General features: G+C 41.0%; 1 protein-coding gene across 19 annotated transcripts in view; it reads left to right on the forward strand.

The window, feature by feature from the left end:
* The window catches only part of LOC100355643 (uncharacterized), a 65930-nt gene that overhangs the window by 18853 nt on the left and 23053 nt on the right, over window positions 1-24024 (forward strand). For 2 of the 19 annotated variants that reach the window (XM_089309774.1, XM_002718136.6), the window contains 6 exons: window positions 1200-1338; window positions 3412-3533; window positions 6972-7082; window positions 11079-11185; window positions 16281-16371; window positions 18151-18486. In XM_089309774.1, coding sequence (XP_089165900.1) covers window positions 1287-1338; window positions 3412-3533; window positions 6972-7082; window positions 11079-11185; window positions 16281-16371; window positions 18151-18267 — 600 coding nt within the window. In that variant the 5' untranslated portion in view covers window positions 1200-1286 and the 3' untranslated portion in view covers window positions 18268-18486. Of the gene's footprint in view, window positions 1-1199; window positions 1339-3411; window positions 3619-6971; window positions 7083-11078; window positions 11186-16280; window positions 16372-17587; window positions 18070-18150; window positions 18487-24024 lie in introns of those variants that run through there. The other 17 variants (XM_089309778.1, XM_089309779.1, XM_089309772.1 and 14 more) reach the window with 14 other exon arrangements.

Genomic DNA, 24024 nt, shown 5'->3' on the forward strand with positions numbered 1-24024 from the left:
AAAGACTTGGACCTTGTTCTGCTGCTTTCCTAGGTGCATTAGCAGGGAGCTGGATTGAAAGTGAAATAGCCGGAACTTGCACAGGTGCCCATTTCGGATGCCAGCACTTCCAGTGGTGTCCCTACCTACTACGCCACAGGGCTGGCCCCACAAATAGTGTTTTTTAAGCAAGGTTAATAATAAAAATAATATTCTCTTCTTTACCTACTAATTGAAAACAAGAATCCTCTTTGTGGTTTTTCAGCCTGTAACTGAGTAGAGGAATTAAATCCAGACGTTCTTAATAGTACAATGCACATTGTGAACACTTAGCAAATCTTCGTAAGTAGCCAGTCATTCAGAGTGGATTCTCAAAGGAGGAAAATAACTGATAGTATGAAAATAGAGAGAAATATTTCTAATACGGTTTGAATGTTCTTAGTAAAATAATTTTATCGGTGTCATGATATGCCACAATATAAAAAAAGGGGGATAAGTGTTCATCATATGTTAATAATTGGTACAATCTTCTTTCATAACAAGTTAAACTGTTTTTTTATCTTCCTCAATTTCCTTATCCTTGTGTATATCCATACCTGATTTTTATATACTTACAGAGTTTTCTTGTGCATGTATGTAGATAAAGTTTTTAGATATCCAAGCAGGATTTTGTATTACAGTTAAGGTAAAAGGAATCAGACTTTTTTTTTTTCTTTATAGCCTCTTGCTATACATTATGTACCCCCAGTATTAATAAAAGCATGAAGGTTTAATAACATTTTTGTTGTTTGGAAGACTTTGCTTTCTGGATAAGGATTACTTGTAGGTATTTTGATGGTAAGACACTGACAAGTAGGACTCAAAAGACCTGGTCTTAAAGTCAGCTTTTACCCCCCTTCCTGACTAGAACTCTCTCTGTATCCATTTCTTTGTAAAGTGTACTACTTAAGATGGACAAGATGGTCTCCATTATTATTTTCAACTAAAATTTTTTTTATCTTTTTCATACTGTTTTGCATCATGCCAGGTCACATAAAAGGTTGGTAGTGTCTCAGAAATGAAATGTAAGGTTAGAGTTGCCAGCTTAAAATAATCCAAACTTTGTGTGCCTTGTTATTGCTCTCAGAATTTCAGCATATGAACCACTGATGTTTTGCCTTACTTAGCAATAAAAAGATTTCTTTGTACTTTATTTCTTTTGATGTCTCTCTCTCCACCAGATATTGGAGCAGCCACAACCCACGGTTCACGTTGATGCATTCCTTTATGATGATGACTTTATTGATTCATTATGTGAGAAAGGAAAAATGAGCAGAAACTACTGTACAGTGTGTGGCTCACACCAGACAGCACCTTTAGGTGGGCACTCAAGTGTGCAAATACTGTGTCTTTATGTGTAGTTTTTCTTATGTCTCATGACAGTGCAAATTTTTGACTAAGCCATTCATTGTTTTTGGAAAGCAAAAGGCCAGCCTGCAGCATGGCCATTACCACCTATTGCAGTCAGAGAGACTAAATAGAAACATTGTCTAGGAACACTAAGCCACTTAATGTCCCCTAGGACACATGCCCAAACAGTTTTTCACATCTAGAAGCTGTATAATCAGAGGTGGCTCTTTAGGTTCAGAAACTAATCAGACTGATTAAATACAGGAGAAGTGACTCATACTCTACATACTCAACAGAGATTGATATGTAAACCACATACTGATAAGTTACAATGACTTGACTTCCAAGGGGTCCAAAATGTTCCCCCTATTAAAAAAATTTACTTTAAGAAATCATATAGTGATCAGATATAATTAGGAAGGCATGGACTCAGAGGCCAGAGGCAGATTATCATGCGGAAGAGTTTATTCAGGCTATGTTTTGACCAATGAAGCATCCCTGACACATAACAGAACCTCTCTAGCTACAGAAGCATCCTGCACCTCTGCCCCTCAGGCGCAGCACCAAGCAGGAAATGACGCTGACTCAATGCTGCTAATATGTTCACTCTTCTGTTAATATAGTCATTGTTCAAGCTGAATATTGTTTTCTAGACTGTTGCTTTAACCTTCGTTTCCCTGCCCACTTAAATGCACAGTTGTTGCTTAGAGTGGGCTAGGCCTCCAGGTCAGTAGTAATCTTGTGTTTACATTGAATATTATTCTCTGAAGTTAACTACTACTAAGTTTGGAGTATGTTGCTAACACAAATATATTGTGCCAGTGTTATAATTTGGGATTAAACTTCTGTGATTTATAGATTTAAGATTCTACTTCTAGATAACACTTAGAATAATCCCTTTGAGGTAAATTAAACTCATAGAAAAAAAAAAAAAACTTGGACAGAACAATAGAGGAAAAACTAAAAAGTAGATTATAACCGTAACACCAAAACAGATAGCTGAGTTTTAGAGATTTTTAGAAGAGCTGTGTTTTCAGGTGGTAAATAATGACAGGGTACCCAGGCTAGCCCAGATAACTTTCATGACTGAAACAGTATTACCAGGAAGGACCCACCCCTACCCATATAACAAAGGTTTTGTCCAGCTACAGCACACTAATGGTGACTCTGTAGCCCAGAGAAGATGCAGCTCATAAGGGAAAGAAGGTAGTGAGGATGTAGGTCCTGAAGAGAAGGACTGGAATAGTCAAGCCCACCTCCCAAGGATTACTTTTGAGGCCTGTTGACCCCTTTTATTCTCTTCTAGAGGACTAACCTGCCTGCTTCTATTTTCTTTGCCACTGTCTATTGGTTCCTGACTGTTATATAATTTAAAACATAAAGCAGTAAGTCTTTGATTACCTCCCTATCAGAAGAAAACCAGACTCAAGCTATCCCAGATATTTCATCGCAGGAATTAGATGGAAAAGATAAGATAGACTAGGAAGCTAGAAATGGTAGCAGTTAAACTAAGAAATAAGAGCGAGTCGTGGGAATGTCTTAACCTTGCACTCCAGAACACAGTCGTGGTTGGTCAGTGCTGCCACATCACACAACTCCAGAAGTGGTCATGTGTTTAGTAGTTCATGTTCTTCGCAGCAGTATGGGGTGGTTCTAAGGTTCACTCTGGTGTAAGGTGGAAGTCAAGTATTACAGCAGATAGGAAGCCACCCCAGGCAGCAACAAGTCCCATGGAGAAGAGGATGGGGAAAACCATTAGGAACACAGTCAGGGGCACAGAGATAGGGATAGTCATTGGAATAGCTATTCCTGGAGGCCTTTTAAATGCCAGAGATTGAATATTTGTACTTCTCTGATACAGCTCAGAATGGATGACTACAAATTTATCACACTAATTTTTTTCTAAATCAACTCTGATTAGCTTTCATTGATTAAGGAAAAAATGTGAAATATACTTTAAAAATATAGGAAGAATGAGAAGTATAGGATGCCATTGTTAGTACTCAAGTATAGCTTGATGTTCACTCTTTTCTGATTCTCCAGGATTTATTTCTCACTCCTTCTCCCTCATGGAATTGAAGTTCATTTATCATCATGTACTCCCTGATCTCTCAGGAAAGATCTTGGTGGACGTCGGCTCCAGGCTTGGCACAGTCCTTTATGGGGTAAAGTCCAGCTTGCAGACATACCCAACATATGGAAAATACTTTCTACTCCTGCTAGCAACAGCTTTGCCTGCCACCATGCAAGGTGACAGCTTGGCTTCATTTATTAATGTAACAGAATAATAAGATTAATATAACATAGCAGAGGCAGGTACCTACATTCCATTGATGATAATCATTAATCATTGGCTTTGGAGTTTCAAAAGCCAGGGTCTGATTTTCTTTACTGGTTTGTCTCTGGCAACCCAAATGAAGAAATAAACAAAATAGAACCATGGAACTTTCATAACACTTGACTGTTCTGTTCATCACTTCTGCTTTCTAACCCCTCCTTTTTCTTTGTACTGTTCTAAAATAGTGTGCTGAGTTTTGGTAAGAGCGTTTACAAAGCTGACAAGTTTACTTGACCAGGGAAATAGCTGTGTGGCGATAAGCAAGTCATTTAACACCTCAGACCTGTGAATCATGTCTCCAGGGACACATCCTGCCCTGATTTTCTGCCGTTCAGAGTTTGAATGTGTATGCTGGTTTCTGAAACATCACTTCCATGTGGCTTCTTTATATCTGTTTTTGTTTGTTTGTTTTTTGTTTTGTTTTGTTTTGTTTTGACGAGTAGAGTTATAGACAGTGAGAGAGAGAGACAGTGAGAAAGGTCTTCCTTCCGTTGGTTCATACCCTCCCCCCACCAAATGGCCACTATGGCCGGCAGTGCGCTGGTCCAAAGCCAGGAGCCAGGTGCTTCCTCCTGGTCTCCCATGCAGGTGCAGGGGCCCAAGCACTTGGGCCATCCTCCACTGCCTTCTCGGGCCACAGCAGAGAGCTGGACTGGAAGAGGGGCAACCGGGACTAGAACCCGGTGCCCATATGGGATGCTGGCCCCTATATCTGTTTATTTTAATCATGAGGATTTCTAATGTCCTCAAATGATTTTGTCAAAAACTGAATCTGGATTCTGGTTGTGATTAGTAGACATCTTCAAACATATGGCCAACAGCAGTAGCGCCTCATGCCAGAAATAGGCACTATCAGTTCTCAGTATCTTTCCTGCTTTAGACAGAAACAGGTAACTCTTTAATGCTTCATTTATTTTTCACTATTAAAACTTTAATTTTATGATTAGGAAAGATAGCAATAATAGAAAATGTAGTTTTTCAGATAATTTTTGTTTGGAAAACACTAGAGATGATGATTTTTACCACATTTTGTCTATTCTACTCAATTTTCTGATTTTTAGAAAAGTGTAAAGCTAAAATGGCTAAATGTGGCTATGCAGATATAGCATCAGTGTTGATAAACTTGAATACGATGTCTTAGTTCTCCATATTATGTCACTGATTGAGTCATTAATTTTTTTAAATGCCTACATATGTACCCTTAGATATATTCTAAAGATCCACAGTGGGTTATATACAAAATTTTTAAAAATATTTATTTATTTATCTATTTATTTATTTGAAAGTCAGAATTACAGAAAGAAAGATCTACCATCTTCTAGTTCACTCCCCAAATGGCCACAAGGTCCAGAGCTGGGCCAGACTGAACCCAAGAGCCAGGAGCTTACTCTGAGTCTCCCACTTGGGCAGCAGGAGCCCAAACACTTGGGCCATCTTTTGCTGCTTTTCCTAGGCCATTAGCAGTGAGCTGGATCAGAGGTAGAGCAGCTGGGACATAAACTCACGCCCATGTTGGATGTTGGCATTCCAGGTGGTGGCTTTACCCACTATACCATGATACTGGCCGCTATAGATACAATTTTGATTTTCATGTAGATTGATAGAAAATTATCTTCAGGGCTGGTGCTGTGGCATAGCCTATAAAGCCACTGCCTACAGTTCCGGCATCCCATATGGGCGCCAGTTTGAGTCCTGGCTGTTCCACTTCTGATCCAGCTCTCTGCCATGGCCTGGGAAAGCAGTAGAAGATGGCCCAAGTCCTTGGGCCCCCACACCCGGAAGAGACTCCTGGCTCCTTGCTTCAGATCAGCACAGCTCCAGCCATTGTGGCCATTTGGGGAATGAACCAGCGGATGGAAGACTGACCTCTTTGCCTCTCCTCTCTCTGTGTAACCCTGACTTTCAAATAAATAAATAAATTTGAAGATCACTAAAATGTTAAAAAATGTTAAAAAAAAATCTTTAGAAAATGATTTGACCTTTCCTTCTAAATTATTTTTTCTTGCAACCAAAAATAGATAAATAAGTATATATAGTTAATTTTTTTAAAGAATTATTTTTTATTTATTTGAAAGACAGAGTTACAGAGAGAGGTAGAGCCATTTGGGGTTCACTCCCCAAATGACCATTAACGGCCATAGCTGAGGTGATCTGAAGCCAGGAACCAGGAGTTTTTCCGGGTCTCCCACGCGGGTGCAGGGGCCCAAGGACTTGAGCCATCTTCCACTGCTTTCCCAGGCCATAAGCAGAGAGCTGGATCAGAAGAGGAGCAGCTGGGACTCAAACCAGCATCCATATGGGATGCCAGTGCTGCAGGCTCAGGCTTTAACCTGCTGCGCCACAGCGCCAACCCCAGTTAATTCTTAATTATCCTTACTAACCCATTAGTTGCTTATCATCAGCCAATTGCCAGATAGTAGACTAACTTCCCTAAACAAACAATGCATACCTCAAGCCTTCTCCTGCCATCAGATGGCATGTAATTTTCCATTATATTTCCCACAAGTTAACTCATTTCTTGCTTTCTCATACTGTAAATTCCCAAGAAATTACGCAAGTTGAATATTAGAGAATCTATACATAGCCATTTTTCTCATTTCCAACTTACCCAGTTCTATCAGGAAAAATAAGAAGTCAATCTTTTGTTATGACCGGAGGCAAGCAGTGTGGCACAGCAGGTTAATCACCTGCACCCCATATCCGGGTCCCAGTTTGAGTCCCAGCTACTCTGCTTCCAGTCCGTCTTCCTACTGATGAATCCTGGGTAGCAGTAAATGATGTTTTGTTAAAATGCATGGGCCCCTGACACCAACGTGAGAGACCCTGATGAAGTTCTGGGCTCCTGACTTTAGCCTGGCCCAACTCCAGCTATTGCAGGCATTGGGGAGTAAAAGAGTAAATGGAAGATTCTCTCTCTCTCTCTCTCTCTTTCTCTCTCTTTTTCTCCCTCTCCCTCTCCCTCTGTCACTCTGTGTGCATGTGTATGTGTGTGTGTGTAGTGTGTGACTCTGCCTTTCAAAAAGATGAAAATAAACCTTTTTTTAAAAAATTTAACTACATAATGGGAATTAATATACTACAAAGCCTTGATCAGAATCTTTTTAAGTTCTGAGGTTGTTTTTCATAAACTGCAAGATGGTTTTTATCTTTCATTTATTTTTACTTTATTGAATGATTTTTTTAAAGTTCAGATTTTTAAATTTAAGTAGAAATAAATCCCCAATTAAATGTGAATTGATTTGCATCACAATCTGTCTTATTTTAGGGTTATCTTTACAGCTCAGCAATGCAACTTTATGGAGTAGAGTTGAATGGAGACTTTTGCCAGTTGCAGGAAATGGTCATAAAGAAATACCAGTTCGGTGACAGAATAAAGGTATCTTTTAAAATGTGTCTTCTTTAATCCATTTTTTGCTAAACTTAGCATACATCTTCTGCATAGTTTTCTAATCTGTACTTGGTTGCCATGCATAGAAATAGATGAGTTGACTTAATATTTTAGAATCGAATTATTTTAAGTATGTTCCACTCACATATTTCTCTTTGTAATTTTATTATTCAGAACTTTTTTTCATAGTTTGCTCCATATCAGCTATGACTTTGGTACCAGCATTTTTGAATCTCTAGACATTGATTGTAAATATATTTAATAAAATCCTGAATGTTAAAAGTAAGCAGTGGAGTTCCATAGTCCTCAGAGTTCTTTATCTTCTTTTTCTCAGCTTTTAGGAGGTATTATGGACTCCAGGAATAGCAGTTCATAGAAGAATGATCCTCTTGGTTAGGTTACACCAGAGGATTTCTTTTTTTCTATATTTAAGGTGAAAAATAACAAAAATGAGATATAGTAAGCCTTATCATCTCACTAATAATCCTATTTTTAATGGCTATTCAGAGATAATGAGTTTCTGATGTTAAAGACAGTCTAATATAGGGGGGCCAGCGCTGTGGCATAGCAGGTAAAGCCGCCACCTGCAGTGCTGGCATCCCATGTGGGCAACGGTTTGAGTTCGAGCTGCTCCACTTCTGCTCCAGCTCTCTGCTATGGCCTGGGAAAGCAGTAGAAGATGGCCCAGGTCCTTGGGCCTCTGGACTCCATTCGGGTCTCTCATGTAGGTGGCACGGACCCAAATAACTTGGACTATCTTCTGCCCTACTGGACACATTAGCAGGAAGTTAGATCAGAAGTGGGAATGTCAGGACTCAATCCAGTGCTCTGATATGGGGTGCTGACATCACAAAGCGGTATGTTAACCTGCTGCACCAACCCCAGAAATTAGGAACTTTAAGAATCGTGGTTTACCGGCGCCGCGGCTCACTAGGCTAATCCTCCGCCTTGCGGCGCCAGCACACCGGGTTCTAGTCCCGGTCGGGGCGCCGGATTCTGTCCCGGTTGCCCCTCTTCCAGGCCAGCTCTCTGCTGTGGCCAGGGAGTGCAGTGGAGGATGGCCCAGGTGCTTGGGCCCTGCACCCCATGGGAGACCAGGAAAAGCGCCTGGCTCCTGGCTCCTGCCATCGGATCAGCGCGGTGCACCGGCCGCAGCGCGCCGGCCGTGGCGGCCATTGGAGGGTGAACCAACGGCAAAAGGAAGACCTTTCTCTCTGTCTCTCTCTCTCACTGTCCACTCTGCCTGTCAAAAAAAAAAAAAAAGAATCGTGGTTTATAAGTGGATAACCAAGTACTTTTGTTTGTTTTATAAGAAGATGAGTTAAAGGTGTATAAAAGAAACCCTTGCTTTTCAAAAGAAACCAATGCATTTACGTATATATTTATCAGCTTGTGGTTTCCGTAGCTGTCAGCAGTTCTCTGCTCTGTGGTAGAGAGTTTTTTGGTACCATCTTATGACTGTTGGAAATCTTAGGTTTCCTTCCTTGAAGCTGCAGACACACTGGCATTGAGGGGCCTTCAAATCAACAAAAAGGGATTTTTTTTTTTTAAGATTTATTTATGGGGCTGGCATTGATATAGCAGGTTAAGTTGCCACCTCAACACTGGCATCCCATATGAGTCCCAGCCATTCCACTTCCGATCCAGCTTCCTGCTAATGCGCCTGGGAAGGCAGTGGAAGATGGCTCAAGTGCTTGGGCCTCTACACCTACGTGGGGGACCCTGATTAAGCTCCTGACCTTGGCCTGGCCCAGCTCTAACCATTTCTGTCATTTAGGGAGTAAAACCAGCAGATGGAAGATCTCTGTCTTTGTCTCTGTCTCTTTCTCTCTCCCCCTCTGTCCTCTCTAACACTGACTTTCAAAGAAATAAATAAATCTTTAAAAAAAAAAAAAACACATTTATTTATTTAAAAGGTAGAGCAACTGCGAGATTTTCTATGCACTGATTCATTCCCCAGATGGCCACAACAGCCAGGGCGGGGCCAGGCTGAAGCCAGGAGGTCCATCCTGGTCTCGCACATGGGTGGCAGGGATCAAGACCTTGGATTGTCTCTTCTGCTGCTTTCTCAGGCCCATTATCAGGGAGCTAGATTGGAAGTGAGGCAGCTGAGACTCAAACTGACATGCGATGCTGGTGTTACAAACTGCAACAGCTCAGAAAGAGATTCTAAAATTATTTTCTATAGAAAATAATCTTACTAGCTTCAGAGGCTTAGTCTTTGATTTTTTTATTTGTTTTTGTTGCTGTTTAGTGTATTTTAACAGGGCTTCCCTCAGAAGTCTAGGAATCCTTGGTTGTCTGATCATACTTAAGAGTGAAAAAAAAAGCAGACTGATGCTCTAAGCATCTGAGGGGAGATTATTAATTGTAGGCTTTGCCTCATTCATTCATTCCTTTTGGTAAGAAAGCCATAGACAGAAATCTTCCATCTACTTGTTACTCCCTGACAACTTCCCAAGGCTGGGCCAGGCTAAAGCCAGGAGCAAGGACCTCAGTCTGATTCCTTCCCCATGGGTGGCAGGCCCCCAAGTACTTAAGCCATCACCTGCTGCCTTGCAGGGTACACATTAGCAGGAAGCTGGAATTAGAGGTGGAGGCTGGAGTTGAACCCTGGTGTCCCAAGGATGAGCTTAAACATTGCACCAAATGCCCACCCCTGGGCTTCATTATTGATTGATCTTGTAAAGGAGTCAATTAGTTTGGCAAGTGTCTGATGAAGTATCTTAAGGTCCTTCCCCTTGTGCCAGTCTGATTACCCACAGAAAACCTTTCAAGTCATATGTGAACAGCAGGCAGCCTTGGAACTGAGTGGTGAAGTGGGAGTACTCATCATGCTGTGTGCATGGTTTCAGTACGTTACTCTTCACTTCAGTTAGGCCCGGTGTCATCACCTGGGCCAGAAAATTCAATTTACCTCCAGAGAACAGACCTCTGTTGTTTGCTGGGGAAGCAGAAATATAAAGATTTGGCTGCTTTTGGAGCTTTCAACCAGATTTCCCATTTTCCCCTATTTCTTCCTCTAGTACTACCAATTAAGTGACTTAATTTTTCTAAATTTGTAGCTTAGAAATGAATTTTCACAATCTCCTAAATTTTTTATTTCTCCCCTCTTTTTTGGTTCTCACATAGAAATTTCTGTTTCTGTTGTTTCCTTTTCCATTATCTCCACTTTTGTAAGTTTATATCTCTATAAAACCATGTAAACTGGGGCCTACATTGGGCGTAGCAGGTAAAGCTGCCGCCTGCAATGCTGCCATCCCATATGGATGCCGGTTCAAGCCCTGGCTGTTCCACTTCCAATTCAGCTCTCTGCTATGGCCTAGGAAGGCAGTAGAAGATGGCCCAAGTCCTTGGGCCCCTGTACCTCGTGGGAGACCTGAAAGAAGCTCTGGCTTCGGATCAGCACAGCCCCAACCATTGTGGCCATCTGAGGAGTAAACCAGCAGATGGAAGACCTCTCTCACTCTCTTTCTCATTCTCTCTCTGCCCCTGCCTCTTTGTAACTCTGCCTTTAAAATAAATAAATAAATCTTTTAAAAAAATGAAATGTCATTACAAGAGGACTTCAGAAATGTAAAAAAGTACATGCATGTGTTTTATCCACTGTAGGCCACTGACTTACATTCTTATTTTTGCACCTACTTGGGAGATCCAGAGACAGAGAGACATCTTCCATCCTCTGGTTTACTCTCTAGATGTCCACAAAAGCCAGGCCAAAGCCAAGAGCTTCATCCAGGTCTCCCATGTGGGTGGCAGGGACCCAAGCACATGAATCATCTTCCGCTGCCTTTCCCAGGCATTAGCAGGAGGCTGGATTGGCAGTGGAGCAGCCAGGACTCGCACCAGTGCCCATGTGGGAACCAGCATCACAGTCAGAGGCTTTACCTGCTACACCATGACCCCGGCCCCCCAGCGTGTTTTCCTTATGTGACTGTATGTTATGGTGTCCTTGGTCTCTTACATGCACTTATTCTTTTTTAGGTGCTTCACGCAGACATCTGTACCCAGGGCTCACTTCTGCAAAATGCTGATGTTATTATAATGAATAATGTCTTTGAATATTTTCTTAATGAGGCAGAACAGGCCAGGTACGTGATTTATTCAAGTGAGAAATCTATTACTGAAATATATTCAGTTCCATATGGAAAGAGATACATGATAGAAATGTTTTCATATGAAATTTTTAAGACAACCTCAATTGTAAGGAGACTGTTAATAAGGAAATGTGTTAACGTGTGTGTATCTATGTATGTATATATAAACAAATTCTGATTGTCTGAGTCTATAAAATGTTACCTGTAATTCTGTTAACAGATAAAAACTGTTTGAGTGACCCAAGCATTCACTTAGCAGTCAAGGGCACAGGAAGAGATCACTTCCCAATGGGCCTTTAAAACTTAATCTTTTCTTCCTTAGTTTTCTGTGAAATAACGTATCATTTTCCTATCCTGTTGCAAAATAATGAGAAGTAACTTAGACTTATACAAATGAATATAAGCAGGATATAAGAATATTAACCTGGAAAACAGCAGTTAATTATTGAACTTTAAAAATGTGCTAAGGTAGGGGCCGGCACTGTGGCACAGCAGATTAACGCCCTGGCCTCAAGCGCCGGCATCCCATTATGGGCGCTGGTTCGAGACCCAGCTGCTCCTCTTCCAATCCAGCTCTCTGCTGTGGCCTGGGAAAGCAGTGGAGGATGGCCCAAATCCTTGGGCCCCTGCACCTGTGTGGGAGACCTGGAGGAGGCTCCTGGCTCCTGGCTTCAGATCGGCACAGCTCTGGCTGTTGCAGCCAATTGGGGAATGAACCATCAGATGGAAGATCTCTCTCCCTCTCTGCCTCTCCTCTCTCTATGTAGTTCTGACTTTTGAATAAATAAATAAATCTTTTTTAAAAAAATGTGCTAAGGTAATAATAGTGGGTCCCTTGAGTTTCTTCCACTATTCAAGTAGTGGAAAGACTAGCAAATCTACAATCATTTTTCTGACACCTAAAGGATTTTCTAATGAGAGAACTCATGTAGGCTGTTTGTTGTCTGAGACACTGATATTCTGGCTGGCTAATTTCTTACTTTGCCTGTCAGTGTAGATATACTCTAGAGACTGGAGAGGAGCTTTCTTGTCTCTACATCTACGCTGATAGGAAAAGGTAGGTGGAATTGAGAGGCAGGAGAGGAAAGGAAGGGTAAATTAATGTTCTAAAAAAGTACCTGTGCATTTGTTTTGAGCATCCTTTTTTCTTAACCAGCAAACAAAAGTAAACACAAAGTGAGGACTGAGTGTAGAATGTAAATACTCACTTTTCAGTGTGAAAAAGTTTGGGAAGATACTTGGGTTATAATTGCAGGAAATGGTCATTAATCACTTAGAATTGTGGCAGAATAAGAAAGAGAAGACCAGAAGAAGCAGACAGCAGGGAGACCAGGCATGGGGCGGTAGACTTCCACTTTAAAACAGAACAGGGGAGAAGATTGTCCAGAATGACACCCTCTGCAAGGTGTAGGAATCTTTACCACCTCAGGAACTAGTGCTAATAAAGTATAGAAACAAGTATAGAGACATACAGATGACAAATACATGCATTATTTAGATCCCCAGGTAAATCAAAAACAGTTTTAAAAACTATTTCCCACCACACCTTTCAAGTTACCCTAGAGTAGGAAGTAACCACATCCAAATGAGTTAAGCTATAAAAAGCAGAAAGGGTCACAACCTTTATTAAAAATAAACATAGTGTAGTATGTACAGGTGGCACATGGTGCCGATTTTATTTGCAGAAATTGTACTCCAGTTTAGCCACAGCCACAGCCATGGCTAAATATTTTTATTTTCTTAAAACTTACTTATTTATTTGCAAGACAGAGTTACAGAGAGAAAGAGATCTTCCATCTGCTGGTTTACTCCCCAAATGGCCACAACAGCCAGGGCTGGGCCAGGAGCCCAGAGCTTCTTCCCAATCTCCCACATGGGTGCAGGGGCCCAAGCACTCAGGCCATCTTCTGCTGCTTTCCCAGGCACATCAGCAAGGAGCTGGATCAGAAGCAAAGGGGACTCAAACCGAGACTTGAATTGGTGCCCTATGGGATGCTGGTGTTGCAGGCAGCAATACTTAAATACTTAAACTCTAGAGATTGATTATAGATTTTGAGCACTAAAGAATGAGGAAAGCTATTGGTAAATTTGATAGGTGAAATACTGCATATTTGAATTGTTTTTAAATGTTTCTTGATACATTCCTTCACAGACTTTACTCAGTTCACTAAATAAGCATTGACCATGTGGCTTAATTTAATCACTTATCCTGAATTACTACACTGCTGTGAATTTTAACTACAGACAGGTCACAGCCTCATGTGGTTAATTCTCTCCATCATGAATGGCAATATGCAGAAGTAAGAGAAGTTTAAAAGATACAGTAAGGCATTCTGATGCTGGAATCGTTCTCACTGAAGTGACCATTTACCTATAGTAATTCTGTTTTGTGGCAAATGAAACAGAATAGATGGCACAGCACCTGCCTTCCAAAGAGTCATCATCTGTCAGAATCTAAGGACAGGGAAATCAAGCACTGTCAGAGTTAGTACATAAGAGAAAACCAAAATCCCATCAGCCTGTTCTCCAGCCTGTTTGACACTCTGTGTAAGCCTTAGTTCCCATTATTTTGAGGTAGATTAGGAACATGATACAGTATTTCGTGGAAGAGAAGCTAAAGCAGCAGAGAGTATGAAGGCCCACCGGAGTGAATGCTCTGGAAGGGCCAGGCTTCAGAAAAGTTAGATCTCATTAGAGGAAAACAACTCAGCTTTGTAATTTTTTGTTTAAAAGGTACCTTTCAGTAAGAGAAACAGATTCAGCTACTTCAATGACAGTCACCAGAAACATACCCAGCTATTCTTAGGAACCACCTCAAAACAAGAAAACAGCTCTGGCTCAAATACAGTGACATGTATTACCAAACTCTATGGTATTTTATCCAGCCTAAGAAAAAGAACATTTCTATCATTTTTGCCCTAAAAAACCCAGAACTTACCCTAATAGCCATTGCTGTAACTAGAGTTAAGTGCAAATGATACTACTCTCCACTTGCCCCACTGCAAAGGATGCAAACCCCAGCATTGCCAGATCCTTGCTCCCCAGTAGTGTGTACATTGTCTAGACTCACATACAGTGTAGAAATACAGCTCATGTCTACACTGATCAAATAAACACTGCCTTTTGACATGCATGCCCATGGCAGTCCATCATGTGTTAAAGCTGGCTAATCCCATTAAACTTTGTACCAGAAGTCCTTCCATCAAATATTATTATCTGATCTGCAAGGTGCACTGTTGTTAATCTTTGGTTTCTGGCTTCTGTGACCTTTCTTTTTCCATGATTGTTCTCTGCCATCACTCCTAGTGCTTTTAGCCCTATTCCAGTACGTAGAACCAGTTCTGACTTAAAACTTGTGAGCTTGGAGAGCAGATGTTTAACCTGGCAGGTAAGATGCCAGCCTCCAACATTGAAGCACCTGGGTTTAATTCCTAGCTCTGGCTCCTTACCCTTGATTCCATTTTCTGGCAGTGCAGACCCTGGGAGTCAGTGGTGATGGCTAAAGTAACTGGGTTCCTACCACCCATGTGGGAGACCTGGATTGAGTTCCCAGCTCCTGGCTTGCACACTCAGCTCGAGGCTTTCCTGGGTGTTTGGGGAGTAAACTAGTGGATATTAGGGTAGACTGTCTGCCTGTCTGTCACTCCCCTCCTTTCTTCTCCCTCTGCCTTTCAAAGTAAAAAATAAATAATTAAGAAATAATAATTTGGGGCCAGTGCTGTGGCACAGTAGGTTTAGCCACCTCCTACAATGGCTGAAATCTCAGAGTGCCAGTTCAAGTCCTGGCTGTATCATTTCCAACCCAACTCCTTGCTAATGCACCTGGGAAAGCATCAAAAGATGATCCAAGTACTTTGGTCCCTGCCACTCATATGGGAGACCCCATTGGAACTTCTGGCTTTGGCCTGACCCAGGCCTGGCCATTGCAGCCATTTGGGGAGTGAGCCAGCAGATGGAAAATCTCTTCTCTTCATCCCTCCCTCTCCCTCTCTCTCATTTATTCAAATAAATAAATCCTTTTTTAAAGAAAAAATAGGGACTGGCAGTATACCATAGCAGGTTAAACCACTTCCTGCAATGGCAGCATCCCATATGGGTGTGGATTCAAATCCCAGCTGCTCCTCTCCTTATCCAGCTCCCTGCTAATGCACCTGGGAAGGTAGAGGAGGATGGCCCATGTACTTGGGCACCTGCACCCATCAGGGGGGCCTGGATGAAGCTCCTGGCTCCTGGCTGCAGCCTGACCCAGTCCTGGCCATTGCAGCCATTTGGAGAGTTAAATAGCAGATGGAAGATTTCTCTCTAACTCTGCCTTTCAAATGAATGAATAAATCTTGAAACATACAGGCACAATTTAAGGGGCTTTAACTGCTCATTCATCATTGACTTAGATACTAGTTCTTAAAATTAAGTTTGATCTTATTCACAATCGTTTGTCCAAATTTTATATATCCAGCTTTAAAACATGCGTACTATTTCCACTGCCCTAAAAATCCTGCTCCATTTACTTATCCTTCTCTTTCCTGTTACCCCTCACAACTACTAACCTTTACACCATTTTTATTGTTTTGCATTTTCCAGACTGCCATGTAGTTACAATTGAAATCCTACAGTATGGGCTTTTTCAGATCAGTTTCTTTCACTTAGTAATGTGCATTTAAGATCCATCCATGTCTTTGCTTGGCTTGAAAGTTCATTTTTTTGTAGTGCTGAATACTGTTCTAGTCTCTGGATATACTATAATTTATCTACTCACCTACCAAAGAAAATCATTGCTTCCAAGTTTCGGCAACTTTAAACATCCATGTGCGGATTTTTGTGTGCATAAGTTTTCCACCCCTTTGGTAAACACCAAGGAGCACAATTGCTGGATTGTATGTTAAGAGCACATTTAGTTTTGTAAGAAATCACTAAACTGTTTCCTAAAATGGCTGTACTGTTTTCCATTCACATCAGCACGGGATGAGCGCTCCCATTCCTCTGTATCCTTGCCAGTTTTTGATGTTATCAGTGTTGTGGATTTTGGCCATTCTAATAAGTGTGTAGTGGTATCCCATTGTTTTACGTATCTGTTTTTAATGTATTTTAGAGCCTGGGAATATATCAGCCATAATGTAAGGAAACCAGGATCATTATTAGTAACAGTGCCAAGTCTTGAAGAGTCTCTCTCAGGTCTTCAGGTATGTTAATGTCTTTTCCAGCATTTTTACTGTTGAAACTTTTCTCCAGCTTTTTTCTGACAGTTACTGAGATATTCTAGAAAGGATCTATCTGAAAATGGTGACAGATGATGGAATACCAAGACCTTTCAGCTCAAGCACTGGCTTGTGGTTTACTGGTCTCAGCATCTTTGGCTTTGTAATTCTTAATTTCCTACATATTCCCTTGCTTCTTTACTCAGTTTTTCTGAGGACACAATTTTAGTTTAGCATATACGCTTGAATATTTTAAAGAGATTTAGGACACCCACTTTGTAATTTTGTTCCTTAGAATAAAAGGAAAGGAGTTGTTCAAAGCTTCTGGAACCAAATGAATAGACTAGAGGCCTGCTGTTCAACCCAATAAAATGACTTATGTGAAGGTTAATTAGTGTTTGTAAAGCTCTTTGAATCTCCCAGATTAAAGGTACTGCTGTATTTCTTACTAGAGATACCATCATTTTCTTTAGTGGAGCTTTCCTTGCATATAAGTACTGCCAGTCTAAGTACCTGTTTCTTCCTTTTAAAAACTAAACAATCATTATTAATACCTTTTTAAACAGTTAAATCATCTGAATTTCAAAAATAGTTCATGCTTGTTATAACAATAATCTACAGGTTTTTATTTATTTATTTATTTTGGTAAAACCAGTGACCTCCCCAGTTTCCTGCTTCATTCCCACACGTGGTGTGATTTTGTCATACTCATAAAAACATACTCCTTAAAACATATAGTCTATAGTCTACCTTATATCACAGTTTCTGTATGTGTTGAATAATTTAGTGATTTTTCACTTACCAAAATAATAGCTTTTATGCTAAATACATAAATCTGTCTAGATAACCATTAGAAATTAATATTTATGAAAACTTTATATGTAAATTCTTGATAACTATTGCTTTCCTACTTAAGCAGACTTCTTTAAATAAATCCATTCTATAGTTTTAGTTGCTTAGAATTCTGTGACACAGAGACTCAAATTTGCAGTCAAAGAGAAAAGGGCTTGATAAAGACAATGAAGGAAGGTTAGCCTCGCCCCTTAAGCAACCCTTTAGCACTGTCACTGTAGATACATGAACTGCTTTACTTTGTTCTCCATGTATTCCTATTGTTCTACTGCTTTTATTGAATAAGCCTAATGATGGTTATTAAACTAACCATGTTAAAGTGATTCTGTATTTTCTTTATTCTTTCAAGTTCCAGAATCATAGTAAACTGAGTCCCTAAATACACAGACCTATCATGTAGTACAACAAAAAATTATTCAGGGACTGGTGTTGTGGCACAGTGCCACAGCACCAGCAGGAAGCCACTGCAACAACAGCATGCCCTATTGGAGTGCCACTTCTAGTCCCTATACTGAGCTTCAGATCCAGCTTCCTACTAATGCTTTTTGCAAGGCAGCTGAACAAGGCCCACATACTTGGGCTCCTGCCCTCCTTTGGAATACCGGGATTGGAGTTCCTGGCTCCTGCCTTCAGCCTTGCCTGGACCTGAATGCTGCCAGCCATTTGGGAAGTGATCTAGTGGATGAAAGATCTCTCTATCTCCATCTGTATCACTCCACTTCTCTCTCTTGTCACTCTGCCTTTCAAATAAATAAATCTTTTTCAAATGTATTCATGCGGCACCATGTAGACTTAATCCAACTCATAATAAAAATCTGTTGTTTTGCCTCATGAGTGATGATTTCATGAAATTCCAGAGAATAGAATTATTCTGTAATTTTTATGTTTGTTTATAATCTTTTCTTTTCCTAGACTAATATACAGTTATCCCCCTGGGTTGAAGAAGTACCACTGAACTATGAGGTATACCCACAAATGGATATTGACAGAGAAACTCTTGAACAAATTCACTTATATAAGATTCTGTAGGACTAAAATAGTCCTACCTCAGTGTAATGTTTCATTGAGTCTGTTACAGAATAATGAAAAAGAAATGTAATCCCAGTATCCTAATACATCCCTTCTAGTATGAGTACATATTGGTAAATAGTTGTATGTGTATATAAAAGTTTATGTATGTATCTATATATGTACAGATACACATACAACTGTTTTGTGTAATTATATAATTAAAATATTCATCTGAAATTCTTTTGTTTTTTCATTTCTCTTATTAAAAGTATGAATGTGTATCTTTATTTACCAATTTTTTATACCAAATCCGAATATGACTAAAAAATAAAGGTTAGAAATAGCTTCTATCATGAGAGGAGGGTGGAAGGGAAGAGAAGAGTAGATTATATTGTATCCTGTTTATTATATCTCGGTTCAGCTCTGCCTATGGCTAGCATAAGGCTGAAAAAAAGAACTGCAGTTTTAGAAAAAAATGAACCTGAAAAGATAACCTCCAAAATGTATATAGAAAGTATATTGAATGGGTACCAGGTCGCGTCCTGGCTGCTCCACTTCTGATCCAGCTCCCTGCTAATGCACCTGGGAAAGTAGTGGAGGACAATGGCTCAAGTCCTTGGGCACCTGCAACCGCATGAGAGACTCAGAAGAAGCTCCAGGCTCCTGGCTTTAGATTGGCCCAGCTCCGACTGTTGCAACCGTCAAGGGTGTGAACCAGTGGATGGAAGACACATATCTCTCTCTCTCTCTCTCTCTCTTTCTCTCTCTCTGCCTCTGTCTCTCCATGACTCTGCCTTTCAAATAAATAAATCTTAAAAAAAAAAAAAGGTCCATGTCCCACATCAGAATACCTGGGTTTAATTTCCTTCTCCAGCTCCAGACTCCAGCTTTCTGCTAAAGCAGATCCTGGGAGACAGCAACGATGGCTCTTGTCACCCACATGGGATGCAATTCCAGATGGCAGCCTTGGCCTAGTACCAGCCTTGACCATTGCAAGCATTTGGAAAGTGAACCATCAGATGGGATCTCTGTCTTCTCTGTCTCTGCCTCTCAAATAGAATTTTTTAAGATTGATTGATTGATTGATTTAAAAGGTGGAGTTACAGAGGCAGAGAAAGAGAAAAACATTACATATGCTGGTTCACTCCCCAAATGGCCGCAATGACCTGAGCTGTGCCGATCCAAAGCCAGGAGCTAGGAGCTTCCTCCAAGTCTCCAATGCTGGTACAGGGGCCCAATGACTTGAGCTACCTTCTGCTTTCCCAGGCCATAGCAGAGAGCTGGATCATAAGTGGAGCAGCCAGAACTAGAACTGGCCCCGATGTGGGATGCCGGCATTATAGGCAGCAGCTTTACCCGCTTTGCCACAATGCCGGCCCCTTGAAATTTTTAAAAATGACTGACCTTCCTAGAGCGTTCCATGTTTTGTCACCCCCTTCCTTTGTCCAGTCTGTAATACCTTCTTATTAGCACAGATGCCCTTGATGTCCCAGCCAGGTTTCATTTGAGGATGCCACAGCTTAAACATTTCAATATTTTATGAAAACGCCATCAGTAAATACTGTATTTTTGATTGATAGTGAATTCCACAGGAATTCAACTACTCATTGTGCTCATTGATCATACAAATTGTGTATATATCCAGCACTCTGTCAGGCTCTGTGGATCCAAAGATGCCACATTCGGCAGAAGAAACTCAACAATCTAAGAAGAGAGAGCAGCATATTTGTTTAGATACAGAGTAAGGAAAGATGTTCCCTCCTGTGTAGAGGCCGAGAGGTTGCCAAGGATGTTAGGAGACCAGAATGCAGGGTTGGATTCTGCGAAGTTGATGAAAGAGGTGGGTGCCAGATGAGGAAGGGCATGAAATGCCAAGCAAAGGAGGGCACGTTTTCTTCTTGGAGTGGGAGCCATTGGAAGGTTTTAAGTATGGGCAGAGTGAAATTATAGGAATAACTGGGGGCACTACTCTGGGTGGGTTTAAAAGGGGTGAGGTGGATGAGGCAAGGACAGTAGGTCAGGAAGCCGCAGGCTGGTGACCCAAGGAGCCCAGCAGTGACAGAGCAAGGCAGAGTTCCTGAGCGAGCAGGGGAAGAGAGGAACCCAGGTGTTCAGAGAAGCTCCGCACTCTGAGGGGTGCACATAAATCCTGAAGCCAACAGAGTTGTGATAATTACATCTGTGAAGAAACTTCAGAAAATCAGTGGGGCATGACAGCACACTGATTAAGTCCAAAATAATAGCAAGAAATGTATTCTTTGAAAATATAACAGCATAAAAAAATAGTTAAATACTAAGTACTACATGGTCCAAAAAAGGCCTAGGGCAAAAATTCAGACAATAGATTGAACAAACAACTGCCAAAGGTGAAAAACACATACCTGGACACACACAAGATAAACAAGGATGTGAGCATTGAAGAGAAGGATTTGGGTAGGACATAAAGTTCCAAACATTTCTTGAAAATAAATAAGAAACACGGATATACACACAGATTTCACTAGGGGCCTGGGAGTACTGTAAAAGACAGCTGCTTGGAAGGGAACTCATTTCCTGCATGCCATGTTAGCTAAGATGTGGGACTTCCACTGTTGCTTACCTCCCTGGCCTTGTGTAGCTGCCTTAAGCAACTCAACTACTTTAGGCTGCAGCATATCCACTTATAATTAATGTTTTCTGAACACAAATTTCACAAGAATATGATACACATTAATTGAAGGTTAAACATACCTTGAGATACACAAAGGAAAAAGCACATAAACAATACAAATTGGAAGTGATTAGACAAAGCGAGAGAGAGAGAGAGGTCTTCCATCTGCTGGTGCACTCCCCAAACGGCCACAATGGCCAGAGATGAGCCAATCCGAAGCCAGGAGCCAGGGGTCTCTTCTGGGTTTACAATGTCAGGGGCTCAAGAACTTGGTCTATCAGCTACTTTCCCAGGCCGTAGCAGAGAGCTGGATCAGAAGTGGAGCAGCCGGGACTCAAACCGGTGCCTATATGGGATGCCAGGGGCTTCACCTGCTATACCACAGTGCCAGCCCTAAATCCTCATTTTCAAGAGCATTCAAATTCAGGTTCCTTTTTGCCTAGAACAATGATCGTCTGGTTGAATTCTCTTTAACACCAATTGATATTCTCCAGTTACTTTTTTGAGGAAGAGGAAGAAAGAAAAATATGCTCAGTATAACCTCCTAGAAATAAATTGAATATGGGTTAATGGAAATACAATCCTGTGAACAAAAACACCACTAAGAAAAGAAAACACTGAATTTAGGGGCCTACATCTTAAGCTACCACCTATGATGCTAGCATGTCATTAGAATGTCAGTTCAAGTCCTGGCTGCTCCACTTCCAGTCTGGCTCCCTGCTAATGCTCCTGGGAAAGCAGCTGAAGATGGCCCAAGTACCTGGGCCCCTGTCACCCACATGAGAGACCTCGATGGAGTTCCAGACTCTTGGTTTCAGCCTGACCCATCTCTAACCACATTTGGAGGGTGAATCAGTAGATAGAAGGTGTCTGTCTCTCTTTCTGTAACTTTCAAAAAAAAATCTTAAAAAAAAAAAATGCTATGTAAAATCTCAATCATTTCTAATGTCAGAAGATGATCACAGGCTGTGAAATCAGTTCTTACGTAGGCTCTGTTAAAATACTTCTGTAGTTTTCCAAATCAACCACAGATTTTACATCATGAAGATGAAATTTACTGAGGTACTTCAAACAGTTTGTGGAAAAAAAGGGAATTAAAAAATCAGTTTATTTTGGTTCAAAAAAAATTTTGAAAGCCATGCATAGGTTTTTATAATGGTATTTTGCGTGAATTTTTTGAAGGTCCTTTGTGTGTGCATGTTTGTGTTTAAATCCTGGGCCTGAGCACTCAGGATTTTCAAGAAAATACACCTAAAATTTTTTTGACATATATTTACCTAAGATGAATTAACTATTGTTCCTGCTAACAACCCAATAAGGTAGGAGCCATTGATCCCATTTAACAGATGAATAAACTGACTTTTAGGACAAGAAACTTCTCAGAAGTTATACAGTTAAAAAATGGCCACACCAGCTTTCAATCCTCTTTGTACCTGAACCCCAAAGCCTATTTTTTTGTTAGGCTGCCTCTGAACTATAAATGTCATAGCCTAATATTAAGCACAAAAGCAACAGATTCCAATGAAAAATCCCCATTGTTTCATTTTGCCTTTGGATTCCTCATCAAATGTGATGGTTGTTTAAACAGTAGTCTATTATAATATATGAATAAAATCTGTGATTAATAAACCTGTTGGGTGCTGAGGACAAGAGGAAAAAAGATCATTTATACTTCAAAATTTGTGACTTTGGAATAGAGAGATATGACATGACTTTAATATTAATTTAATTTCATAATTGGTATTGCTTAACACTATGCATCTAATACCCTCAGTGGACACTATTAATATGCATTTTTACATTGGAAGTTACCCTTATAGAAAGTAAGCTCCGTTTCTTGGTTTTCTTTTACTAAATTGTTCAGACATTATAAAATAATATCTAAACTTTTCAAAAGCAAATTAATAAGTTATTATGACCAGTTTTTTGTTAATAGGAAGAATACCTCATAGAGAGAACAAACAGTTTGCTTCTTACAATGAGTCAGTCCCTTGGACCCCATCCTTGTTTATTTTCCTTGCCAAACAGACATTATTGATAGGTCAGACTTTAAGGTGCAAATAAAAACTATGCTTTGTATTTGAAGATGAAAAATTCAGAGCAGCACAGACTTTTAGAGTTAGAAAATACCTCAGGATAAACTTGTCCAACTCTCATTTTCTTAAAGAAACAACAATTGTATTCGAAGCTTCTTTGTAAAGTTGGGAAAAGCAACTTCCTTAAAACTTATCTGCATTCTGGCCACCTGGGACCCAGAATTTATGGGATAAAATGAAGCTTGAAAAGCACTTTTGAGGCCGGCGCCGTGGCTCAATAGGCTAATCCTCCACCTTGCGGCGCCGGCACACCGGGTTCTAGTCCCGGTCGGGGCGCCGGATTCTGTCCCGGTTGCCCCTCTTCCAGGCCAGCCCTCTGCTGTGGCCAGGGAGTGCAGTGGAGGATGGCCCAGGTGCTTGGGCCCTGCACCCCATGGGAGACCAGGAGAAGCACCTGGATCCTGGCTCCTGCCATCGGATCAGCGCGGTGCGCCGGCTGCAGCGGCGGCCATTGGAGGGTGAACCAACGGCAAGGGAAGACCTTTCTCTCTCTGTCTCTCTCTCTCACTGTCCACTCTGCCTGTCAAAAATAAAATAAATAAATAAATAAAAAAGAAAATTACTTTTGATTGATGTGGAGAAATTTGGAAGCTTCTAGCATTGTGGCACAGCAGGTTAAGCCATTGCTTGTGACATAGATGGGGTTCCAGACTCCTGGCTTCAGCCTGGCCCAGATCATGCTCTTGTTTTGGGAACAAACCAGAAGATAGATTCATTGTATCTCTCCCCCTCTCCCCCTCTCTCCCTCTCTCCCCCTCTCCCCCTTTCCCCCTCTCTCCCTCTCTCCCCCTCTCTCCCTCTCTCCCACTCTCCCCCTCTCCCTCTCTCCCTCTCTCTCTGCCTCTGAAACTCCACTTTTCAAATAAATACATAGATCTTTTTAAAAAATTTTTAAATGGTGCAGATACTTCGGAAAACAGTTTGCTCCTCCAAATGTTAAGCATTGTTTCCTGATGACCTAGCAGTTACACTCCTAGATACATACCCAAGAGAAAGGAAAACATGCCCTATACAAACGTTCACAGTACA

Source organism: Oryctolagus cuniculus, chromosome 12 (assembly GCF_051225735.1).
Source record: "Oryctolagus cuniculus isolate XC-2025 breed Fujian yellow rabbit chromosome 12, ASM5122573v1, whole genome shotgun sequence".
Classification (NCBI taxonomy): domain Eukaryota; kingdom Metazoa; phylum Chordata; class Mammalia; order Lagomorpha; family Leporidae; genus Oryctolagus; species Oryctolagus cuniculus.